The 20,231-nt window shown below is 42.0% G+C and overlaps 1 protein-coding gene across 2 annotated transcripts in view; it reads left to right on the top strand.

Moving 5' to 3' along the window:
• The window catches only part of CMIP (c-Maf inducing protein), a 172,485-nt gene that overhangs the window by 91,201 nt on the left and 61,053 nt on the right, over positions 1–20,231 (top strand). For both annotated transcript variants that reach the window (XM_048816455.2, XM_048816456.2), the window contains exon 3: positions 13,018–13,068. In XM_048816455.2, coding sequence (XP_048672412.1) covers positions 13,018–13,068 — 51 coding nt within the window. The remainder of the gene's footprint in view (positions 1–13,017; positions 13,069–20,231) is intronic.

Consider the following 20,231-nt stretch of genomic DNA (forward strand, 5'->3'; position numbering starts at 1 on the left):
GCTATATCTGACATTCCAGTATTTTTAATTGGTCAGATTAAATATTGAAGCATTATCGGGGAAGCTGGTCAATAGTAGACTGCAGTGCAATCTTCATAGGAAGCATTAGGCTTCTTCCTTCTTTGAGGGATAAACAGTTGTGGTTTTTAAGAGAAAATAATCCAGTTGATCATCATCCTCTTCCTATGGCTGATGTAGATGTAGCGGAACAATTATAATTTTACATTTAGGTGGCTAAGTCAGATAATTGTGCTTGGAGTAGCGGAGTGTATCACTATAATACCTCCATCGTATTTGTGATTAGGGCATTGAGTTGTGATATGTTCCACAATCTGTTCTGGGTGACAACAGTTGCACACTAGACAGTTTTTAATTTTCCATTAGTGCATCAGGTACCCGCATCTGACATGTTTTGTGCAGGTACAGTTTAAGATTGCCCATAAGCTTCGTGGAAGATTGAAGCCAGGGATCTTCTCCGTTGAGTCTTTCACAAGGTGTGTGTTTATGACTTCTTGTGATCTTCATTCGGCTTTCCTCAGAGTTGAGGTAGCATTGACTTGAAGTTGCACCCAGTTGATGCCCAGTAACAACCTGAACTAGGCACTGAAATTAACTGTGTTCTCCATATTCCAGGCTTCTGCAGGAACATGGAACAACAGAGTGACTCTGAGTCTGTTCTGGACACGCTAGATTACACTCCTATTACTCTGGCTGTCTTCTGCAGTTACTTCAGACTGGTCCTTTCATATGCAGAGTGGTTTACCAGTGGCTAAGGATACATCTTATTGCTCAGGCCCTGACGTTAGCCCTTCACTTTGTTCCAGTGCCTGGGGTTTTGGATGGTGTTGAAATGCCATAAAAATATCTTGATGGTGATGATTTTCAACACAGTAAATATACTTTCTGTTCTCAGTAAGAGTCATCCATGGGAACATCTTGGGCCACATCCTCTGCTGGAGTAAACTGTCATGACTCCATTTTAGTTTACACCAGCTGAGGTTCTGGACCGTAGTCTTTGCCTTTACTTATGCATTAGGACTGTGGGCAGAAGGGTTTTCCTTGTGAGGGGTGAGAGAGATTCCAAAAATGATCCCTGAAATTTGGTTCTAAGTAGACTAACACTTGGAGGTTAGAATTCAACTATCTGAACCTTTCAGGCGGGAACCCCCCCCACTCTTCCGACACACAGTTGGCCCCATCTGATCCGCCGCCCAAACAGCCTCATAGCAACTGCTAAGAAAATAAGAAGGTAAGACTGGGACCTGGGGAAGAGTGTGGGAAACTACCTAGGACAGAGAATGTTCCCTGCCTGCCAGCTGTATGAACGATGCAGCCCATGTGTGATGAACTTTCCAGTGTAGGTTGAGGGTCAGGAACACATGGAATCTGGAACCTGAAGAATCCATTCCAGCACAGTTAATGTACTATTATGTAAGACATGAGCCCTCTGCATTCTACCCCAACTCTAAACGCCAATGATCGGCTAATGCAGGACAGACAGCAGAGGCAAATTCGAGCAAAAAAGGTGGAAACACTTTTAAGATGCGCTTCTGTGCTCCACTCAAATTGAAGAACCTGGAATTATAAATACAAATATATTTACTGAGCTCTGGAACTCACTTTTCCAAAATTTGTTGCAGTATTTCTAGGTATAAAGTACTTACAAAATTGTAAGAAATGGAATTTCTCTTTTGTCTAATAGCTCTTCTGTTGCTTCATTGTTCAAGGATGTAATGCAAGTGGTTAGGGGGCAGAGAATAACGGAGACTTGTTTAGAGATACATTTTTTTAGAGTAGAAAGGAGCCACTACTGAGGTGACAATATTGTTATTCATTTTTGGTGTTTTTATGTCTAGGTTCTACCTTATAATCCATTAAATAATGAGAAGTAGAAATCTTATTTTTAATGTTACGTAGTTTTACTGTTAATACTGAATTGATGCATGTATAGGTGACAGTGGAAAGCACAAACCTGAAATAACTACTTAATGGCCCAGGCTTTTAGAAATACACACATAACTGCATGTGCAGAGTTTGCACAGGGTGAAACACTGAGAGCCATGGTGCTTCCAGGCAAAGGTCAGTCACAACCTGGCCTTGGTTTTTACTCTGTCTTTTTATGATACCTATCCTCACAACCCCCATTTGAGGCAGGGAAGTTCTGTTATTCCCACTGTACAGATGGGGAACTGAGGTGTGAAGATACTGTGGATGTGGCTACCCTGCCATCCAAGATGGGATGGCAGCTTGGGTAGACCCTTGCTAGCACTGCTAAAAATAGCATTGTAAACATGACAATGGGGGTGCACTAGCCTCCCCAGAACCTCCATGTTGCAGAAGTTTGCACCACACATGTACACTGCTATTTTTCGCCATGTTAGTGCAGATAAAGCTAGCATGTGTATGTCTACCCAAGCTGCGGGCATACCTTGCATTGCTGTAGAGACATTCCCTAAGTGACTGGAAGTCTGGCAGAGCAGAGAGCTGAGCCCTTATCTCCCAAGGCCAGGCTAGCAGCCTAACCACAGAATCTTCCTCATCCATTTAAGTAATAGAATCTGTTGGCGAGAAACCCTGCTCAGCTGTGGAGTTGGACAACTTCAGTATTTTCATATGATGCCATAATATTATTTTATTCTTCAACTTCACTTACTGGTGTTAGCATCCATGTCTGTCCTATAATTTGTACTTCATTTTTCTGTTAAATTTAATTTCTGAATCTTTATTCCATAGCATTCTCTTTATAGCCTCCTTTACTGACCTGTTTACTATTACAAATGATAACAAGTTTGAACCCAAAGCGCCCTGTGCAGTGTACAGGGAGTTTGGCAGGCATGGCACATTTTTATATGGAGCAGCCTGCTGTTTGTTATTTTAAAAAACAAATTAATATAATTGTGAGAAATGAACATCTAAAAGTGGGTGCTTTGCATGCACAGTAATTCCTCTGAAAAACTGGTATCATCATATAACCTCACAGGAAATGATGAAGGAATTGAATGAATCTGGGCTTCTATAGTGTTTATATTGGACTACGTTAGCGGGGACTGGATCTGACTCCAGTGTAACTATGGGAAACTGAATGTAACTAAACACAAGTTTTCGATAGGTGCTGATCCTGATTGATCCAATGTGACCAGGCCAGAATGCAGTGTATTAATGGATTTCCCATACAGAAAGTTCTATAGGATGCTCACAAATGCACAATAATATTTAAAATAAAATAATAAATATTTAGAGAATCAAGATGCAAAACCTACATTTTAAATAACGATGTCATATCTAAGGAGGAAATCGATGGCAGGAGCAACAAACAATTTAAAGTTTACGTTTGTCCTGTCTCTTTCCCTGTAAAACAGATCATAGTGTCCCCAGGACACATGGATTAAGACTCAGGCTTTGTTGCAGGTGTATGATTCTGACTTGGATGCCGCTAGCTATTTCCCACTGTCAAAGGACTATCAGTACAGATCTGGAAAGAGGAACTCTGAGCTGGATCCTGCTCTGTCTCAGTTAGAAGTTGGAGTAACTCCAGGGTTTAAGTTAAGACGTTTTGGGGTGTGGTATTGGGCTGTAAATACTGGGAGGTGTGATGTACTTAACAACTAGAGCCGGTAAAAAAAAAAAAAAAAATTGGTGGAACAGATTTTTCCATTGGGAATTGATCAAAATGAAAATATTTCAGGGCAAATGTATTGATTTTGACAACATTTTCAACAGGAAAATGTCTAATGAATGATTTCAGTGTTGTAGATGGTTAAAAGTAAATTTAATTTTATATTTACAGGCATTATAATATATTTAATACTTTACATTATAATATTTTGACATTGAAATGTAATGATTTTATATTAATCAATTTTATAAGCATCTGGAGGACAGCAATCTTCAAATGTGTTTAAGGGCTATTCTAGAGAATGTTGATCAATTCTTCTCTATGTCCACTGAAGGCAGGACAAGAAGTAATGGGCTTAATCTGCAGCAAGGGAGATTTAGATTAGATATTAGGAGAAACTTTCTAACTATAAGGACATTTAAGCTCTGGAATAGGCTTCCGGATGTGGAATCTCTGTCATTGGAGGTTTTTAAGAACAGGTTGGACAGTCACCTGTTCGGGATGGTCTAGGTTTACTTGGTTCTGCCTCACCACCGGGCGCAGAGAGGGCTGGAGTAGATGACCTCGGGAGATACCTTCCAGCCCTACATTCCTTTGATTCTATGATATGAAGTTATCAAACCAAAACAGTTCGATAGTTCTGAATTGAATTTTTTTCATTTCATTTTTCAGGAAATTTTGAATTTTTGGCTTTTCCGATTCAGAATGAAAACAAACTTCCAAATGTGGAACAGAAATTTTGGTTTCTGACTGGCTTTAGTAACAAGACATGAGCGTCTAAGGCAGAGGTGGGCAAACTACGGCCTGCAGGCCACATCTGGCCTTGAGCTTGTGACCGGGGAGGCTAGCCCCCTGGCCCCTCCCGTGCTGTGCCCCCTCCCCCACAGCCTCAGCTCCCCATGCCGCCAGTGCTCTGGGTGGCGGGGCTGTGAGTTCCTGCTGGACAGTGCAGCTGTGAGAGCCGCCAGCCTGCCCCAGCGCTCTAGACTGCGCGGCAGTGTGGCTGGCTCCGTCCGGGCAGCACGGCTGCCAGTCCTACTGCTCTGAGCGGCGTGGTAAAGGGGTGGTTAAAGCCGGGGGTGTGGGGGTGGATAAGGGCAGGGGTTCTTCAGGGGGCAGTCAGAGGACAGGGAATGGGGGGGTTGGATAGGCGTGGGAGTCCCAGGGGGCCTGTCAGGGGGCGGGGGTGTGGATAGGGGTCAGGGCATTCAGGGGACAGGGAGCAGGGGGGGTTAGATAGGGGGTGGGGTTTGGGGGGTGGTTAGGGGCGGGGGGGTCCCGAGAGGGGCGGTCAGGGGACAAGGAGCAAGGGGGGTTGGATGGGTCGGGGGTTCTGAGGGGGGCAGCCAGGGGGCAGAAAGTGGGAGGGGGCGGATAAGGAGCAGGGGCCAGGCTGTTTGGGGAGGCACAACGTTCCCTAGCCAGTCCTTCATACAGTTTTGGAATCCCGATGTGGCCCTCAGGCTAAAATGTTTGCTCACCCCAGTCTAAGGTGTGGTACTGGGATGTCCCTCAGGAATTTGTCTGAGTTAGGTACAGTCCACCCAGGGAAGCACTGCATGCTGTGTTAGAGGTTTGAGTCCATGTGCCTATTTGCCTTTGCTGTCTCTTCTTAACCTAGTGGCAGGGTGCTGCACAGTTGTGAGTCAGAAGCGAGAGCCCAGCACGGTCCTTACATAACCTGCTTTTTCCCCATGACAGTCTCCCTTTGAAATATTGACCTATCCCAATCCAGTTCAATATGTGGGGCCTGACAAGCTAACAGCTGAGGTAATGCGACCGCTCTCCTGCTAGGAAGCTATTCCTGGTTCAGGGAATGACTCCCCCCTCACTTTGGAGGAAGGGATGTTGCTTCAAGAGCAAACATGGAGTATGATCAAAGTGCCAAAGCTTTTAGATACGTTGGCCTTTCAGGCTCAGTGTTTGCTATATGTGCCCAGTTGTCTGCACTCGGTCTTGCTTTTGAAGTATAGTGTTTGTTTCAGTCCTCACCATCCTTTGTGGGTGTCACTAAAAGTCATTTTCCCAGATGGTCTGGTATGATAATGAGGCGGATGTTTTGTTGGAGTTTTTTTGGCCAGATGTGTCAATTCCCAGTTCTAATAAAAAGCACTGAACTCTGACAAACTTGTTCCACTGGGACAGCTCGCAGGTTTTGCAGGACCTGGTGCATGGATTGCAAGCTCTTTGGGGGAAGGGAGCATGAACCAAATTCAGCCGTGGAGGAAGTGGGAGCAGCTCCCCCCCAGCATCAGTCATAGCAAGGCCCCTTTGTGTTAGGGGAGAATTGTGTCTTTCTGCCTTTTGTCTGTAGAGCACAATGCACACTGATGGTCACAAGCACCTGTTCTTAATAAAATAACCCAAATGACTTTAATTTACTAAAGTTGCCACAACTTACTAACCATGCTGGCTCACCCCAAACTCCCAGCACTTGTTTGCATTTCTTGGGAGGATCTAATTCCCTTTCCTTTCCATCGCAGGTTACACTTCTGTTTCATTGGGAAGGGTAGTGGAATTTGGTGGTGGCTCAGTTTAAGATCTTGGAGGGTGGGAGAGATGGGGAAGTGAGACAGGGTGATATTGTACAGACCATTTAACCTCAAATGCAGGCTGTAGTCCACTCTCAGATTTTGCCAGAGCCAAATGAGCTGGAATCTCAGAAACCTTCAGTCCTGGTCTGTGGCTTTTTCAAGTAGGATCCAACTGTGATAAAGAGAGTTCTCCCATCCCTAATGCGCAGTGTTGTTTTATTCTATTCTTGGCAATCAGGTGTTGTCAGAAGGAAAAACAAACAGGAACAGGAAGCCCTGATAAAGACAACGCTCACTGCACATACTCAGCTCCTACGTGAGCTCAGTGTTTTGTCAGGGAGTCCCCAAGGCAAATATTTCCGCTGGATTGGGAATGCCTTTGCCTGTTGTTTCCTTAATCCATATGCTTTTCTTGGTACTTGTTTTTAGTTTAGTAAGCTGATTAGTCCAGATATAATCCTCCCTTTCAAAGTCTGGGTTTTGTTTAGTAGCAAATCCATTCAGTATCCTTAGGGTGATATGGTTGGGCTCATGGAAGACCCAGAATTCAGCAGAACCACTGTGGCTCTACTAGGCAGGGAGACTAGGGAGAAGAGGTTCCAGAGCAGTTCACTCCTTGTGTATGTGGGGTTGTTAGTTGGGCAATGGGAATGAAAGAGTCTGGCACCTGGATCTGCAAATGATGTCAGTACACTGCTCACACTTCCTGTGCATGGGGGGAGGAGGCAGGGATTGTATGCAGATTGTAGAAGTGACTGGAGTCTGGTTGTGCTACTTCCCTGAACTCTGACTCTGAATTTTTTACCAGCAAAATCCTCCCGCGTGTTAGGGCGCCAAGCAGTGCGGGGTGGGACACAGTAGAGATGGGGGCAGCGGTGGAATCCGTGCCCTATCGCAGCAGAGACCACTTGATCTGTTTTTTGGCTGACTGCAGCACCTGAGAAACTGGAAGGGAGGATTTTGTTCCCTGGTGAAAGGTCTTTTGACTTGAGTTTTGCATGAAGAACCTGGATTTCATCCCTCCATTGTATTAAAATTGGCTTTTAGTGTGACCATTGGTGCAGAGAAGTCTGCAGTACAGTTATAGTCTTACCAGTTGGAGGAGAGTACAGACAGAATGCAGGAAAACATACCGAGAGAGAGAAATACAGAATAAACTCAGAGCCTGGGAAGAATTACAACAGACCCCAGATCATGAAACCCCACTTTGTATTGCCAGCTGATTTTTTTTTCAGGACTGCTGCTGGCTAGGCAGTTCTTTAAGGATGGCGTACAGAAAGGGCGCTATAAAAAGGAGAATTGTTATAACATTTTGTTATCTGGACAAGCCATTTCTTGTACCCTTGTGAATAATGCAGAGGTCAGCAGAGTGTGACACTTCAGTGTGAGAGGATAAGTTAATGCAATAGAGCTGTTGGCAAAATGGCATTGATAGATGTTGACTTACAGATAGAGAGGAAGATTCTCAGCTGATGTCAGTTGTCATAGCTCCATTGATTTCAGTGTTCTACCTGTTCATCATAATCGTCATAATAAAATAAAATAGTTACAAAGACTTTCAGATCCTACACAGGTTGCGGCTATGTTTTTAGGGTCTTACATTCACATTTTCCTATTTTCTAAATTGTTTCTCTGTCCTTTTGAGGCTTCAGTCCTGGATGCAATAAGCTCCCAACAACCAGTCCCCCTGCACGAAACCTCACAGAAACTAAGGGGATTCTGCGTGGTCACATGGGACTGACGCACAGAGCTCATTGCTGCATTGGGGCCTAACTGACTGACTATGAAGGGGAAATAGTGCAACCAACTATATGCAAAGTTCTGCTAAACGCACAAACTAACCAAACTAAAAATGAGGGAATTATTCTGTTTCTTTTATCTTTAATTCATGTTAATCTTAAAGGCTAAATGTGAAAATGGTAGCTAAAACATTGCCGGACAGAAGTGTGGTTCTTCAAAGTTGGTAATGTCCCTTTTTGAATAACTGGTGCAGAATGGCACTGGCTGTACAGATAAGACGGAGATAGTAAGAAAAAATTCCCCAGTGCAGCCAAAATAGCTAATTAAAACCTGACTTTTTAAAATAAAGTTTTAAACTCTGTGATGGCTCAATCTCTCCTCTTTATTGTATCCTAAAGCTCAATGGAAGTTATGGATCATATCCTCAGCTTGTGTAAATTGGCCTATGAGCTGATTCACTAAATCAAGGATTTTGTTTTGAGCTAAATCCCAGTCTGGCAAACATGTAAGCATGTGCGTGATTTTACTCATGTGAGTTATCTCACTGAAGTCATGGATGACAAGCTCTTGAAATGGAACTGTGCCGATTTTTACTCACTGGCGATTTGGCCCAAAAATGCATAAGGAATCTCCTACATAGGTGTCGGCCTTCAACTATTCTTGCTTTAGCTGAGTGTAGAGATCAAAATGAGGTCCATTAAGTGAGAGGAGGGACCTAATAATAATAATAATTAATAATAAACTAATCATAAACTTCAAGGATTTTCAGAATGCTTCAATAACATTAATTAAGCCTCATGATATCCCTGTGAGGTAGAAAACTATTGCTATACCCATTTTACGGATGGCAAACAAAAGCACAGAGGAGGCAAGGACATTGTGCATGTTGCATGCATTTCTCTAAGCAAAAACAATTAAAAATCAATAACTTAATGTTTGAAGATACATGCTGATGTCATTCTGGACCAGAGCAAACCTGACTTAGATATTCAGTGGAACCATAGCCTCAAAGCTTTCAGGTGATGGAAATACACTTTTGGGGACTGATTTTTCTCAGCTACAGAGAACGCATGCACAAACACTTACTGCGACTGTTCACACAAAGAAGGTATTTGCATAGGCAAATAACTAGATAAACACCTGAGTCATAAAAGATATTGCTGTTATCTCTGTGTCTTGTAGAACTTTTATTTATCCTGGTGTATCAAATAGGCCCAGTTACCCTTTCTTCAATATCAGCCTAAAGGAAGAAAATGTTTTGTAACAGTGAGCAATTTCATAGCTCTGCCAAAGTTCCAACATTTCCTGGACATAGCTGTGGTTTAGCAGTTCTCTGGAAATATGCAGGAGGAAGCATGTACAGGGAGGATTAAGCTTTCTAGCCTGTTTGGTCTTGCCGAGTATGGGAAAGAGAGTGTTAGTGTCAGAACAACCCCAGCAAGATAACAGTGGTTAAGTTTAATAAATTTGATCTGGCCAGGCGTAGCACTTTGAAGAGTGAGCTTCTGGGATACAACCGTTGACTTGATAAGGTTCTGATACCATTCGTTCTTGATCAGTGGTAGACCTGCCGGGATTTTCTAAAGGTTTGTTTTCTGCTTTTGTGTTTACAATCATCTTCTTTGTAGTTGTTTTTCTTAGAAGTGGTCTCAACCCAAATCCAGAAAGTCCCAAATTCTGGAGTTGTTTAAACTCCAGATTCAGATGCAGATTTTGCTGATGGCCTAGCTATATATAATAGGTTAAACAAAAACATCATATTTAAATGCTGCGCAAAGTTTGGAATCTAAGCTTACAATTTCGGCACATTTAGGCTGGATCTACTTTCTTAAAAAATTCTGTTGTGTTTCCCTCTCAAATTTGAATATAAATTCTTCCTCTGTTAGTTTTGCGCTTTCACATTTAGCAATCCATACCATTGGGTTTTTCCTCCGGTTTTTGTGGGTCAGGAATTTTCTCAGACTTGTCTTTATTTCTTGTTGTGTGTATTCTGTCTGAACAATCTCTTATCCAGGTTTTTATAAAGTGCCTAGCCACTGTTCTATCTAGGCTCCAGGAGGAGCAATGTTGGTCATAAAACCCACTTGCTTATATTGATTTTCTAGGTGTTTATGATGGTCTTGTGCTCGCCAGTGTCTGGAAAATGAAGGGTAGTTAACAGCTAATGGTGATTTGCTTTTAATGCAAATGGTCAAGCACCTACCTTTGGCTCAGAGGGTACTTGGTTCAAATCACATCATAGGTCAAATCTAGGACCTAAAACAGGTTGACATTGCCCTTTTAAGGAGAAAGTCCTACAGTTCCCTATTAATAATTAGTAATATTAGAAACCAGTGTATGTTGTTGTTGTTATCAATGTAAAAACAATAGCTATCTAGAAAGTTTGCTGGCAATTTAATAGAACTTTTACAGGCTCAGCTAGTATTTGATTTTCCTTTAGGAAATGTCAGATTCTATGGACATATAGCATGCACTCTAGCCTTTGTATGCTACACACACATTCTCAAACCTACACAAAATAAGAACTTGCTTGCTGGCTGGAATATTGAGCTTAATTGATCAGTTAGGGTCAAGGAAGCATGGGGGATCAGTCCTTGGTTTCAGCATGGGCATGGTCCATTTAGCAAAGTATTGCTTTTAGAACACAAAAGTTTGGCTTCTTGGAGAGGAAATACTAGTCTAGTGGTTAGTGCAAGGGGCTGGGAGCCAGGACGCCTAGCTTCTACTCTTAGCTCTGCTGCTAGTTCTGGGGTATGAGGTTTGGTTAATTAATATTTGTAAAGTGATTGGACAGAAGGTACTGCAGAAGTACCAAATGTTACTATTTTAATCAAGGGCCTAGAAGGGAACAATGATCATTTCAATTTTTCGACGTATTTTTATGCTTTATTCTAGGTCACTTTTGTTTTTGTTCTTGAAATTCTATTACTTCTCTTTTCTTATCTCCCAGTGTGTTTCCTAGTCCAGAGTGGTACCTGATGGGTATACCTGTGCCAGATAGTTCTATACTATAGGTTTTTGTTTCGCTGAACACTTGTGGCTCTCTGTTGATGTCTTCATATAGCATGTCTTCCTACATTCAGGGCCAGAACAGCTGGGTGGAATTCAAGACCAGGATTGCGTCTTCCTTCTTCGGGTGGACAGCCTTTCTGGCACTGCAGCTGGCTTTTGTTACAAGATATATGAAAGTTTTGGGCAGTTTTGAACTTCAGTCCTCAGAAGTACATGGCCATCAATATGTCCAGTCAGCTAGAGCTGGTTGAAAAATTTTCCACATAAGTTTTTGGTCAGAAAATGCAGTTTCATCAAAATCTAAATGTTGTGTAGGAACATACGTATTTTGACAAAATATTGAATGGGGAAAAATTGAAACAGATTTGACTTTCTTTTTTCATTTGATATTGTCAGAATGTGTTGTCTAGTTTTTTTATCATTTGGATTCATTTAATTTAAAAGTTTTATTATATTAAAATATTAATTGTAATAGGTGTTATATATAATATAATGTTTTGACGTTACCTAAATGAAATGATTCAGTACTACCAAAATTAAGTGTTTAGATGGTATTTTTTAGTATTTCCATTCCATGAGAGATATCAAAATTTTAGTTTTTCATTCTGATTTGAAATAAGCAGATTTTGAAGTGTCAGAATTTCTGGCAGAATGGGCATTCCGTTTTCCAACTAGATCAATGGGGCCAGTAGATAATATGCCTAGTCTCTTTGTAACCCCCTTTGCTTGGTGATCCACTGTGTATTACGTGATTCTGATAATATGCTGCTGTTATAACAGTGTTACTCCACTTGAGTTAGTGAGACACTTCTGATTTTCACCAGCATGAGATCAGGATCAGACCCTGAAGTTAGAGGCATATTTCGTACCCAGACTAACTTTAACTTTTGCAGCTCTGGATACCATTAGTTACCTTTAGCTTGGAATAAATTTAATTGTGCGTTCTAGGTTTTAACATTTATCCGAAAAGGTGGGGAAGGGGAGAAATAATTAAAAGATGCTTTAACGTTTGTTCAGGTGCACAGGAAATAGTTTGTAGGAACTTTGCCATTGCAGGACACAAGCCCCCTCTGAAAGGAGATGCATTTTTATCCAGTGAAGAGCCTTGTTGTTTACTTGCACAGGACTTGCATTGATCATGCTATTATTTTCACTACTCATTTAAAACATCCATAATTGCAAGGAAAAAGCCCTAGCAGCTGAAAGGAGATGAGATAGAGCTGGAAAAGCAAACCCACACAACATACTTCTAATGTACAGAGAGCCCTGGAAAGGCATGTACACTTTTCTGTGCACTTAATGAATTTACGTCAGCGCTGCTGCTTTTATAATTTTTGGTATCAAGCCTGTGACCTTTGGGAGCATTGAACTATTTCCTTATTGGCTACGACCCTAGCTGAACAGAAGGAATTTTTAGCAGTTCTGCTTAATATGGACAAAAACTGGTGCACATGTTACACGGAGAATGACCATTGCAGCATTCATGCAGATGCTGTAAACTGTGTGTGTTTTCTTTAATATTTTCATTGCATTCTATTGTCATTGTTGCCAAGACGATACTCAAGTAGCTAGATCACAGCTGGGGAATGGGAAACAAGGGAGGATGATGCATAAATGGAGGTATCTGCAAAATATTGTCCGCATTTTAATCCAGGGTGGTGATCTGATATAGAGGACTAGTGGCCTATAGTTGTCAGAGGCTTGATCAAAATCACATTGAAGTTAATGGGAATCTTTCCATTGACCTCAAAGGGTTTTGGATCGGCTGAAGTTAATGCTTTTAAGGGTTTGGTTTTTTTAAGTTAAATATTTAATATTTTAAGAAGATGTAATAACGTCTTTGTCACTGCTGCCTGTTAAAATAAATGGATGATAATGCAAACCCAAGTCTTTGGTAGATTTTTAAAACTCTCCTCCACTTTCATGAAGGGCATGGGTTGAAGCTGGTAATTCTAGATCAGAGAGCCAGGGTCAGTGGTTTCAGACGCACACAGTTGTGCGCTGCTTTGAGGGTTTTAAAGAACATGCGGGTGATTTGCTTGTGTTTGACTCAATGTTCCAGAGCTTTAACAGAATCTAATGGTTCAATTTATGTGTTTTTGTTTTTAATTGCAGGCTGCAAACAGTTATCTGAGGGATCAGTGGTTTCATTCTTTGCAGTGGAAGGTAGGTTTTGCATTCACTATTTTCCTTGCAACGTTAATAATTGTAACTATGAAGCATGCTTTCCCTCTGCTTGTATGCCCTGTGAGTCATGCATGCATGGTGCTGTGGATGTGCAAATGCCAAGAAGAGCCACAGCAAGTGACTTGACATCATCTTGACCCAAGAGTTCAGATGCATCATTTCTTCATCCCTAGTGGTTAGGCTCAGTTTATTCAAATGAAGAAAAGTCCCTTCCCGTTGAGATTTAGGTGATTACTTCTTTTTTTGTTTTTGTCTTTCTTCCACACCTTATTGCAGCCATGTCCTCTGTCTAAAGAGGAGGGTCTTTTCCCTTCAGAATCCCTAAATCCTAACAAGGCCACAAACTGAGCAGCTTGTGATAACCTAGCGCTGTCAGCCTGTGGTAGCCTCCATGCAGTATATATGAAACCCATTTTCAGGTGATACAGTAACAAGAGCCCACTTGTTTCTGTGCCACAGAATCCAGTAGATATATAGAAATTTACAAAAAGGCAGACAGCCTAATCTTGCGATATTCTAGGACACCCTGGTACTTGATTTTATTTACTCAGGTGAAACTGGGCCAAGGGTACCTTTTAAAGTTGCTATTCATTGTAAGTAGCATCAGTCTGCTTATCAATCTGTTTCATACTTTTAAATGATTTGGAATTACCTGCAATCTTGGGTGGTGTTAATTCAAGAATCTTGGGTAATTTTTCCTGCTCATTAGAAATTAGGTTGATTAATGCTGGGATTATTAAACAGATTGGCTCACAAATGACACCATAATATGTCAAAAACAGATCATTCCCAACCACCAAAATGTGACCTTTTAAAGGACTGTGGATGAGTTCTGTTACAGGTCCAAATTGACCACGAAGACGTTTACTTGAGAATGAATGGGGTTGTTATGTGTATAAACTCCACAGTGTGAAACAATAACTTTCCTGTATGTTTTTTTGGACCTGAGAGAGCAGCAAAGGACTTTTCTTTGGAAACATTCCAGTGCAGTCTGACAGTTTGACTTCTTTCTTGGTCACTTATCAGGATTCCATTCTGCCCACAACAAGTGCATGTGAAAATAAATGGAAGTCCTTCCCATAGAATTGCTTTGGGGTAGGCATTTTTGGATAGCATGGATTGTGAAAAACAGTTACCCAGGAAAATTTAGATTTCTCCTGTGTTTTGTACAGTTACAGTCCTCTTTTACCAGCTACTTACAGAGGAATTGTACAGGGCAGTACAAATGGGTAATTAGGAGTAAGGGAATAAAACAGAGAAAGGAAAATTTAGGGATAAATCACTTTTAAATTTTATGCTTTGGTTTACTTATGTGGATATAATAATACCTACCTTACAGCTGTAGTGTGAATCATATTTAATCCTTTTAGATCCTGGGCTGGAAAGTGCTATGTAAATGTAAACTATTAATGTTTTCTCTCCCATTAATAAATTGTACACACTGACAATCTTCTGAGGATGTTAAATAAATTAGTGGGAGGAACAAATGAAATCAATGCATCTTTGCAATATTTTGAGTCTGCTTGGCTGTGTAATGTGATGACCATGATTCGCAGGTCAGTATCAGATTTCGTGTGGTGATACCTCAGTGCTCTACAGCTAAAGGGCCAGATTCTACCAATCTTACTCGTGTTTAGTAACTTTACTGTTTGAATGATCCCATTGAATTCTAGTGTTTTGCTGGATTGAGGCCATGGTGTTTAGCACCTTGCAGGATCAAGCTCATACTTTGAACACATCCAAGTTCTCAGCAGCAAGATCCAAATGTTAAGGAGTTATTAACCCTCTCCCAGCTCATGACCATGCAGAATATTCTGTCTGTTGTTTGTGTCCATTTAGGGGACAAATAGCATTGTGTGCAAAGGCTGTGCTAAGCCAAGACACTTCTGCTTTTGCCACTTAACTGTGCCTTATCTTCCTTTTACCAATTTTTCAGTGTATGACTGATGCAAAATTAGCCTTGAAGGCAAGATTATCTTGCTGCTCATGCAGCCCTGCGGTAAAATATGGGGGCATCATGGATTACAGCATGAAGGTTCCATGTACTGTGACTTCCCCTCCTGCATTGATGAGCAAGGAGAGAGCAGGAAGGGCAAAGACTAGGTGAATTCTCCCACCCCACCCAATGTGTGTGCCTAGAGAGCTGAGGCTGGGGGTGTGGGCCAGCAGATTACTTTCTCCAAAGGTAGAATTAATCAGCTGCTCGCTATGTCTCTGGTCCGCTCTTGGTGCGGCTTAGCCATATCCTACCCCATTCACAGGGCAGATGGTAAAGGTACAATCTAGCCCTGAAGATTTAAAGAGCAAAAAAACACTGTAGCTAGCATGGCTTGTTTCGCTCATACATCTTCCAGCGATATGGAGACAACTTCGCTCTGTAGGAGCTGATCTTAAGGATGAGCTTCATAAACTTTCCGGTGCTTGCGAGCAAGCCTCTCATTCTTGGAAACTTTGAGTAATTTAACCTCAGTGGACATTTGCTGTATAGAAGGATTTATTTTTGCCCCTCTGCTGCTTTTTTTTTTTTTAAAAAGTTCTTTTTTAGTAGAATAAAACATTATCTTGATTTGAAAGGCCTTCCCTTTGCCAGGAATAGGAAGCAATTCATTTCCACAGAACAATAGCAGAGCTTAAATCATGACCCATATACTTTGTGCTAAAACATTTCTTTTTGCTGGAATATAGTTGCTTTTAATGTTTTGGTTGCTTAACTTTTCAGAGGAAAAACACCCACTAACATTATGCTGTTTACCTTGGAACGTATTTGGCCGTTCAAGTGAATTCACAATAGAAGCAAGGGCAAAGGCAGGATATCAATTAGTGGCCTCCTCCCAGGTGCTGCCTGGGGGTCACAAGGTGACCCTGCAGGTGGCCTCCTGCCTCAGTTTCCCCTCTTGGACTCTTCAATAAACTTCACCCGTAGGTTATTTCTGGCCAGAAATACCCCTCCTTGGGGTCTGGCTTTATTAACACAAAATAAACTCAAAATAAAATTCCAAACTCCATTTAAAAGTCTGGCAAAAGTTTGCACAAACAAAAAATTTCTGTTCCTACTCCTGGCTTACCTGCCTGGGTCCTTTCTTGCTTTGGCAGGCTCCTCCCAGGCCCTACCTGGCTGGAGTCTTTTCTGTCTTATGCCTGGGGAGCCTGCCTTCCCTGGTCCGTAGCTTTCTTTAGCCGTCTGGCTTCCAGACTCAAACACTTCCCCCTAGCCAAAAGTCTCCTGCAGGAGCTCTTGCTTGCTGCACTTCTGCAATCTCTACCCCAGCTTCCTCTGGTTGATTCTCCCTGAACATCTCTCTTTCTCGCTTCCACCCCGCAGCCTCCTGCTGGTGTTATAGGGGAATCATCTAAGCCCTGCTTTGTAACTAGGGTTGGTTGGCCCCAGGCCTCTAGGCCAAAAAGGGGCAAACCACCCTTTTATACAGAATTAACTTGAGCATCTGAGAGCAGCTACGGAATCTCCCTCTGCTGCTGCTGATACAGATTTGTCAGCTCAATTGTGCTACCACCTGTAGCTCCGACTCAGCTGTCAACTTACATTTTGTGTTGAAAGTTGTTTGGTATGGTGACTAAACAGATCCAAAGGGAACCCGCAAAGAAACGGGAAGTCTGGTGTTTCAGAATGGTGGTGTTCACCAAAGGCCGGTTGGTAGGGTAATATCTGCATCTGGCTTACAATAGGTTGGTTGCCCGGCTGGATGATACTTTGGTATGGTACCTTGATGCCAGCACTCTCATCAGTAATGTAGCTCTAAACATTTCTGCAAGTCTGGAGAACCCAGATACAAATGTCTAAAGTAGTTCTCCATTGGGAAGCCTTACTATCATTATATGTTATTTGTATGGTGATAGTACCTGGAGTTCAGTCTCCGCTGAACTCAGGACTCCATTGTACTAGGCACTGTACATACCTTTCTTTCCCTGAAGAGCTTAATGTCTAAATAGACAAAACTGAAAGGAAGTACTAGTGTCCCTGTTTTAAAGTTGGGGAACAGAGAAGCTAAGTGACTTGCCCTAAGTTCCACAGGAAGTCTGTGTCAGAGATAGGAACTGAATCCGGGTCTCCTAAATTCCCTGTCCAGTGCCTTAACTTCAAGCCCACCTTTGGTCTCATGACAGTCAGTGTTAAAATCCATGGAAGCCCCTCTTACTGTATTTTGGGTCAAATATCAGCTCACAATGGCCCGCTGAGTATTTCTCTTGACCCTTTGGGTCCAGTTGCTACATCTTTACTTGCAATGAATAGTACTTTATTCCACATTTCAATGGAACCACTCGTGGTATAAGGTACTACTCAGTGTGAATTGCTAGGGATCAGATTCTGATACCCCTGTTCATGTTGAATAGCACTTTACTCCACCAGTGGCCCCACTGAATTTTATGCCCAAAAGAGTAAAGGTGTTGGAATCTGGCCCTAGCAATGGAAGTTCAGTATTTTTATATTGCAAACAGCGAAGGTTAAGATGAGAGACACTGTTCTGAAAAGTGTGGTGTAGCCTCATGTGAAACACCTTACGGCATTGTCACTATGGTAATGGTTAAAAATAGCACTGTTGCAGGAGTGAGGTTTATATAGAATTTAAATGATGGCATCAAAGGGTTTCACAGGCTTAAATCTGGGTAAAAAGTGTCTCGAAACCACAAGATCAGAAAACTTACCAGAGGTGATGGCTAAAAAGCTCCATCACTGAAACTGGCATGGGGACATCGGTTAATCTCCTGGCAGATGATCTGAGAGAGGAAGCATCATGTGATAATGCATTAAAGAACCATGTGACGCACTTCATATCAAAATCATATTCAAAGAGCTGCTTGTTCCTTGGAATCCTTCCTGGATTTCAGCCATTCTCTTGGGTGGGTTTCCACCATTGCTTCCAGTCTGCGCTGCAACAGACATCACATTTCAGTATGAAGACCGAACAAACATGTCATGACCATTTCCTTGCCTTTCTTGTAGGAATATCTTAGGCATCTGATAAAACCGAGAACTTGACACTTCTTTTCTTCAGCAAGTTTTCAGTAACTGAAGGTAGAGGAGGAAAGAGGAGAAGTCCTCGACTGTGTCTCTGTGAGTGCGTGAATAATTAATTGAGGGAAAGCTAAATTGAGTAAATTAGTTTTGCCTTTAGTTCTGGAAGTGTGGAGGCCCCATGGCCATTCTTATGTCTTACGGGAGTGAGTTCCACACTCTGGGTTCAGCCCTTCGGAAATTTTGTTTCCTGCCCCTACCAGTGAAATATACAGGTATCTATTACGGGAGACCACGGAGGGAGAGGTGACTTCTTAGTTACCTGGAGCCAATCCCACGTAGGGCTTTGAATATCCAGGATCTTAAAGTGGACTCTGAATTTAGTAAGCAACCAATACAGAGTGAGGCATGAGGGTGATTTGTTTGTGTAGACGAGTGCTGCTAAACAAACAGGCTGCTGCATTTTATGCCAGTAAGAGCTTTTCCATGTACGTGGCTTTGTTCCCAGCAAAACGGAGACTAAATCTCAGAAACCTTGGACTACTGGTGCCTTTCTCTCAGGATGAGGCAACGCTGCCTCTCCAGCTCCAAACCCTCTTGCTGCTGGGATTTAACATTCATTTTTATGTTTTGTTTTGAATGGAAATGCCATCTCTTTGCTGCCTTCTCTGCTTGTGTGAGGCTCTGTGGTAGCATTCCCCTGTTCTCCTTCCACTGTGATTGATGTTACCACTCCGTCTATGAATTAAAGGGCCACCTCCTGGGGGGGGAAAAATTCTTTAGAAAACATTCTACTTGCCTAGCATATGTTTTTGTTTGTTTGTTTGTTTTTGGTATGTTTAGAACCCCACCCTCAATTTCCTGTTGCTCAGGGCATTTGCATGAGCACAGGAGATTTTTTTTTAGAGTTTCTCTGTTCCTGCTACATATTATGCCCCACCTAACCCAAAATCCAGCCATCCAATATTGCCAGTCCCTTGGAGACTCTTGGCCTTGGCCTTCTGTTTCCTGAGTTTGTGGTCATTTGCTTGGGGTGACCAGGGTGTCAGAAGCAGAGAATGTTGCTCTCAGATTGAGAATAACTGCAAGGTGAGGATGAGCTCTTTAAGAAACCAAGGAAAAAACAAAAAAACAGCTGGCGGGTTAGCAGAATTGTTTCTACAAGCAGACTCCTGTAGTGTTTTCCATGAGGCCTCTCAGCTTTTTAAGAACTGGCACAAAGGGAGTGATTTATGCACTTGGAGCAAAATCGCTTCCACAGTCAATGCATGGGGTGAGATCACTCTGACTGTGGGTGACCCTGTCCCCACCAGAGCAGAAGTCTCACTGAGGCTATGTCTTCAAAAGGTGTGTTTTTACAGCAAGGTAGCTCACATGCGTTAGTGATTTTGCTGTGAAATCCTAGTGGAGACAAAGCACAGGTAGTTATTACCTTATATCTATGTCCTAATTTAAGCCAATTCAAGGCAAGTCTGCAGTGGTGTATACAATGACTAAACAAAGTGCAGCTGAACACCCACCCCCCGACAAATAAACACAGAGGCTTTTTACTATGCTCTTAGGGCTCTGCCTTGATCCTCTGTTTGTAGCCTGGCAACTGTATGTTCTCCATTGCTCTTTTGGAATAACGGAGCTGTCAAGGTTCCTTCCCCACTCTGAACTCTAAGGTACAGATGTGGGGACCTGCATGAAAACCCCCTAAGCTTATTTTTACCAGGTTAGGTTAAAACTTCTCCAAGGTACAAACTATTTTACTCTTTGCCCTTGGACTTTTTGCTGCTACCACCAAGCGTCTAACAAATATATATAACAGGGAAAGAGCCCACTTGGAAACGTCTTTCCCCCCAAAATCCTCCCAAATCCTACACCCCCTTTCCTGTGGAAGGCTTGATAAAAATCCTCACCAATTTGCATAGGTGACCACAGACCCAAACCCTTGGATCTTAAGAACAATGAAAAAACAATCAGGTTCTTAAAAGAAGAATTTTAACAGAAGAAAAAGTAAAAAGAATCACCTCTGTAAAATCAGGATGGTAAATACCTTACAGGGTAATCAGATTCAAAACATAGAGAATCCCTTTAGGCAAAACCTTAAGTTACAAAAAGACACAAAAACAGGAATATACATTCCATTCAGCACAGCTTATTTTATCAGCCATTTAAACAAAAC

The sequence above is a fragment of the Caretta caretta genome, chromosome 12 (assembly GCF_965140235.1).
Source record: "Caretta caretta isolate rCarCar2 chromosome 12, rCarCar1.hap1, whole genome shotgun sequence".
NCBI classification, from domain to species: Eukaryota; Metazoa; Chordata; order Testudines; family Cheloniidae; genus Caretta; species Caretta caretta.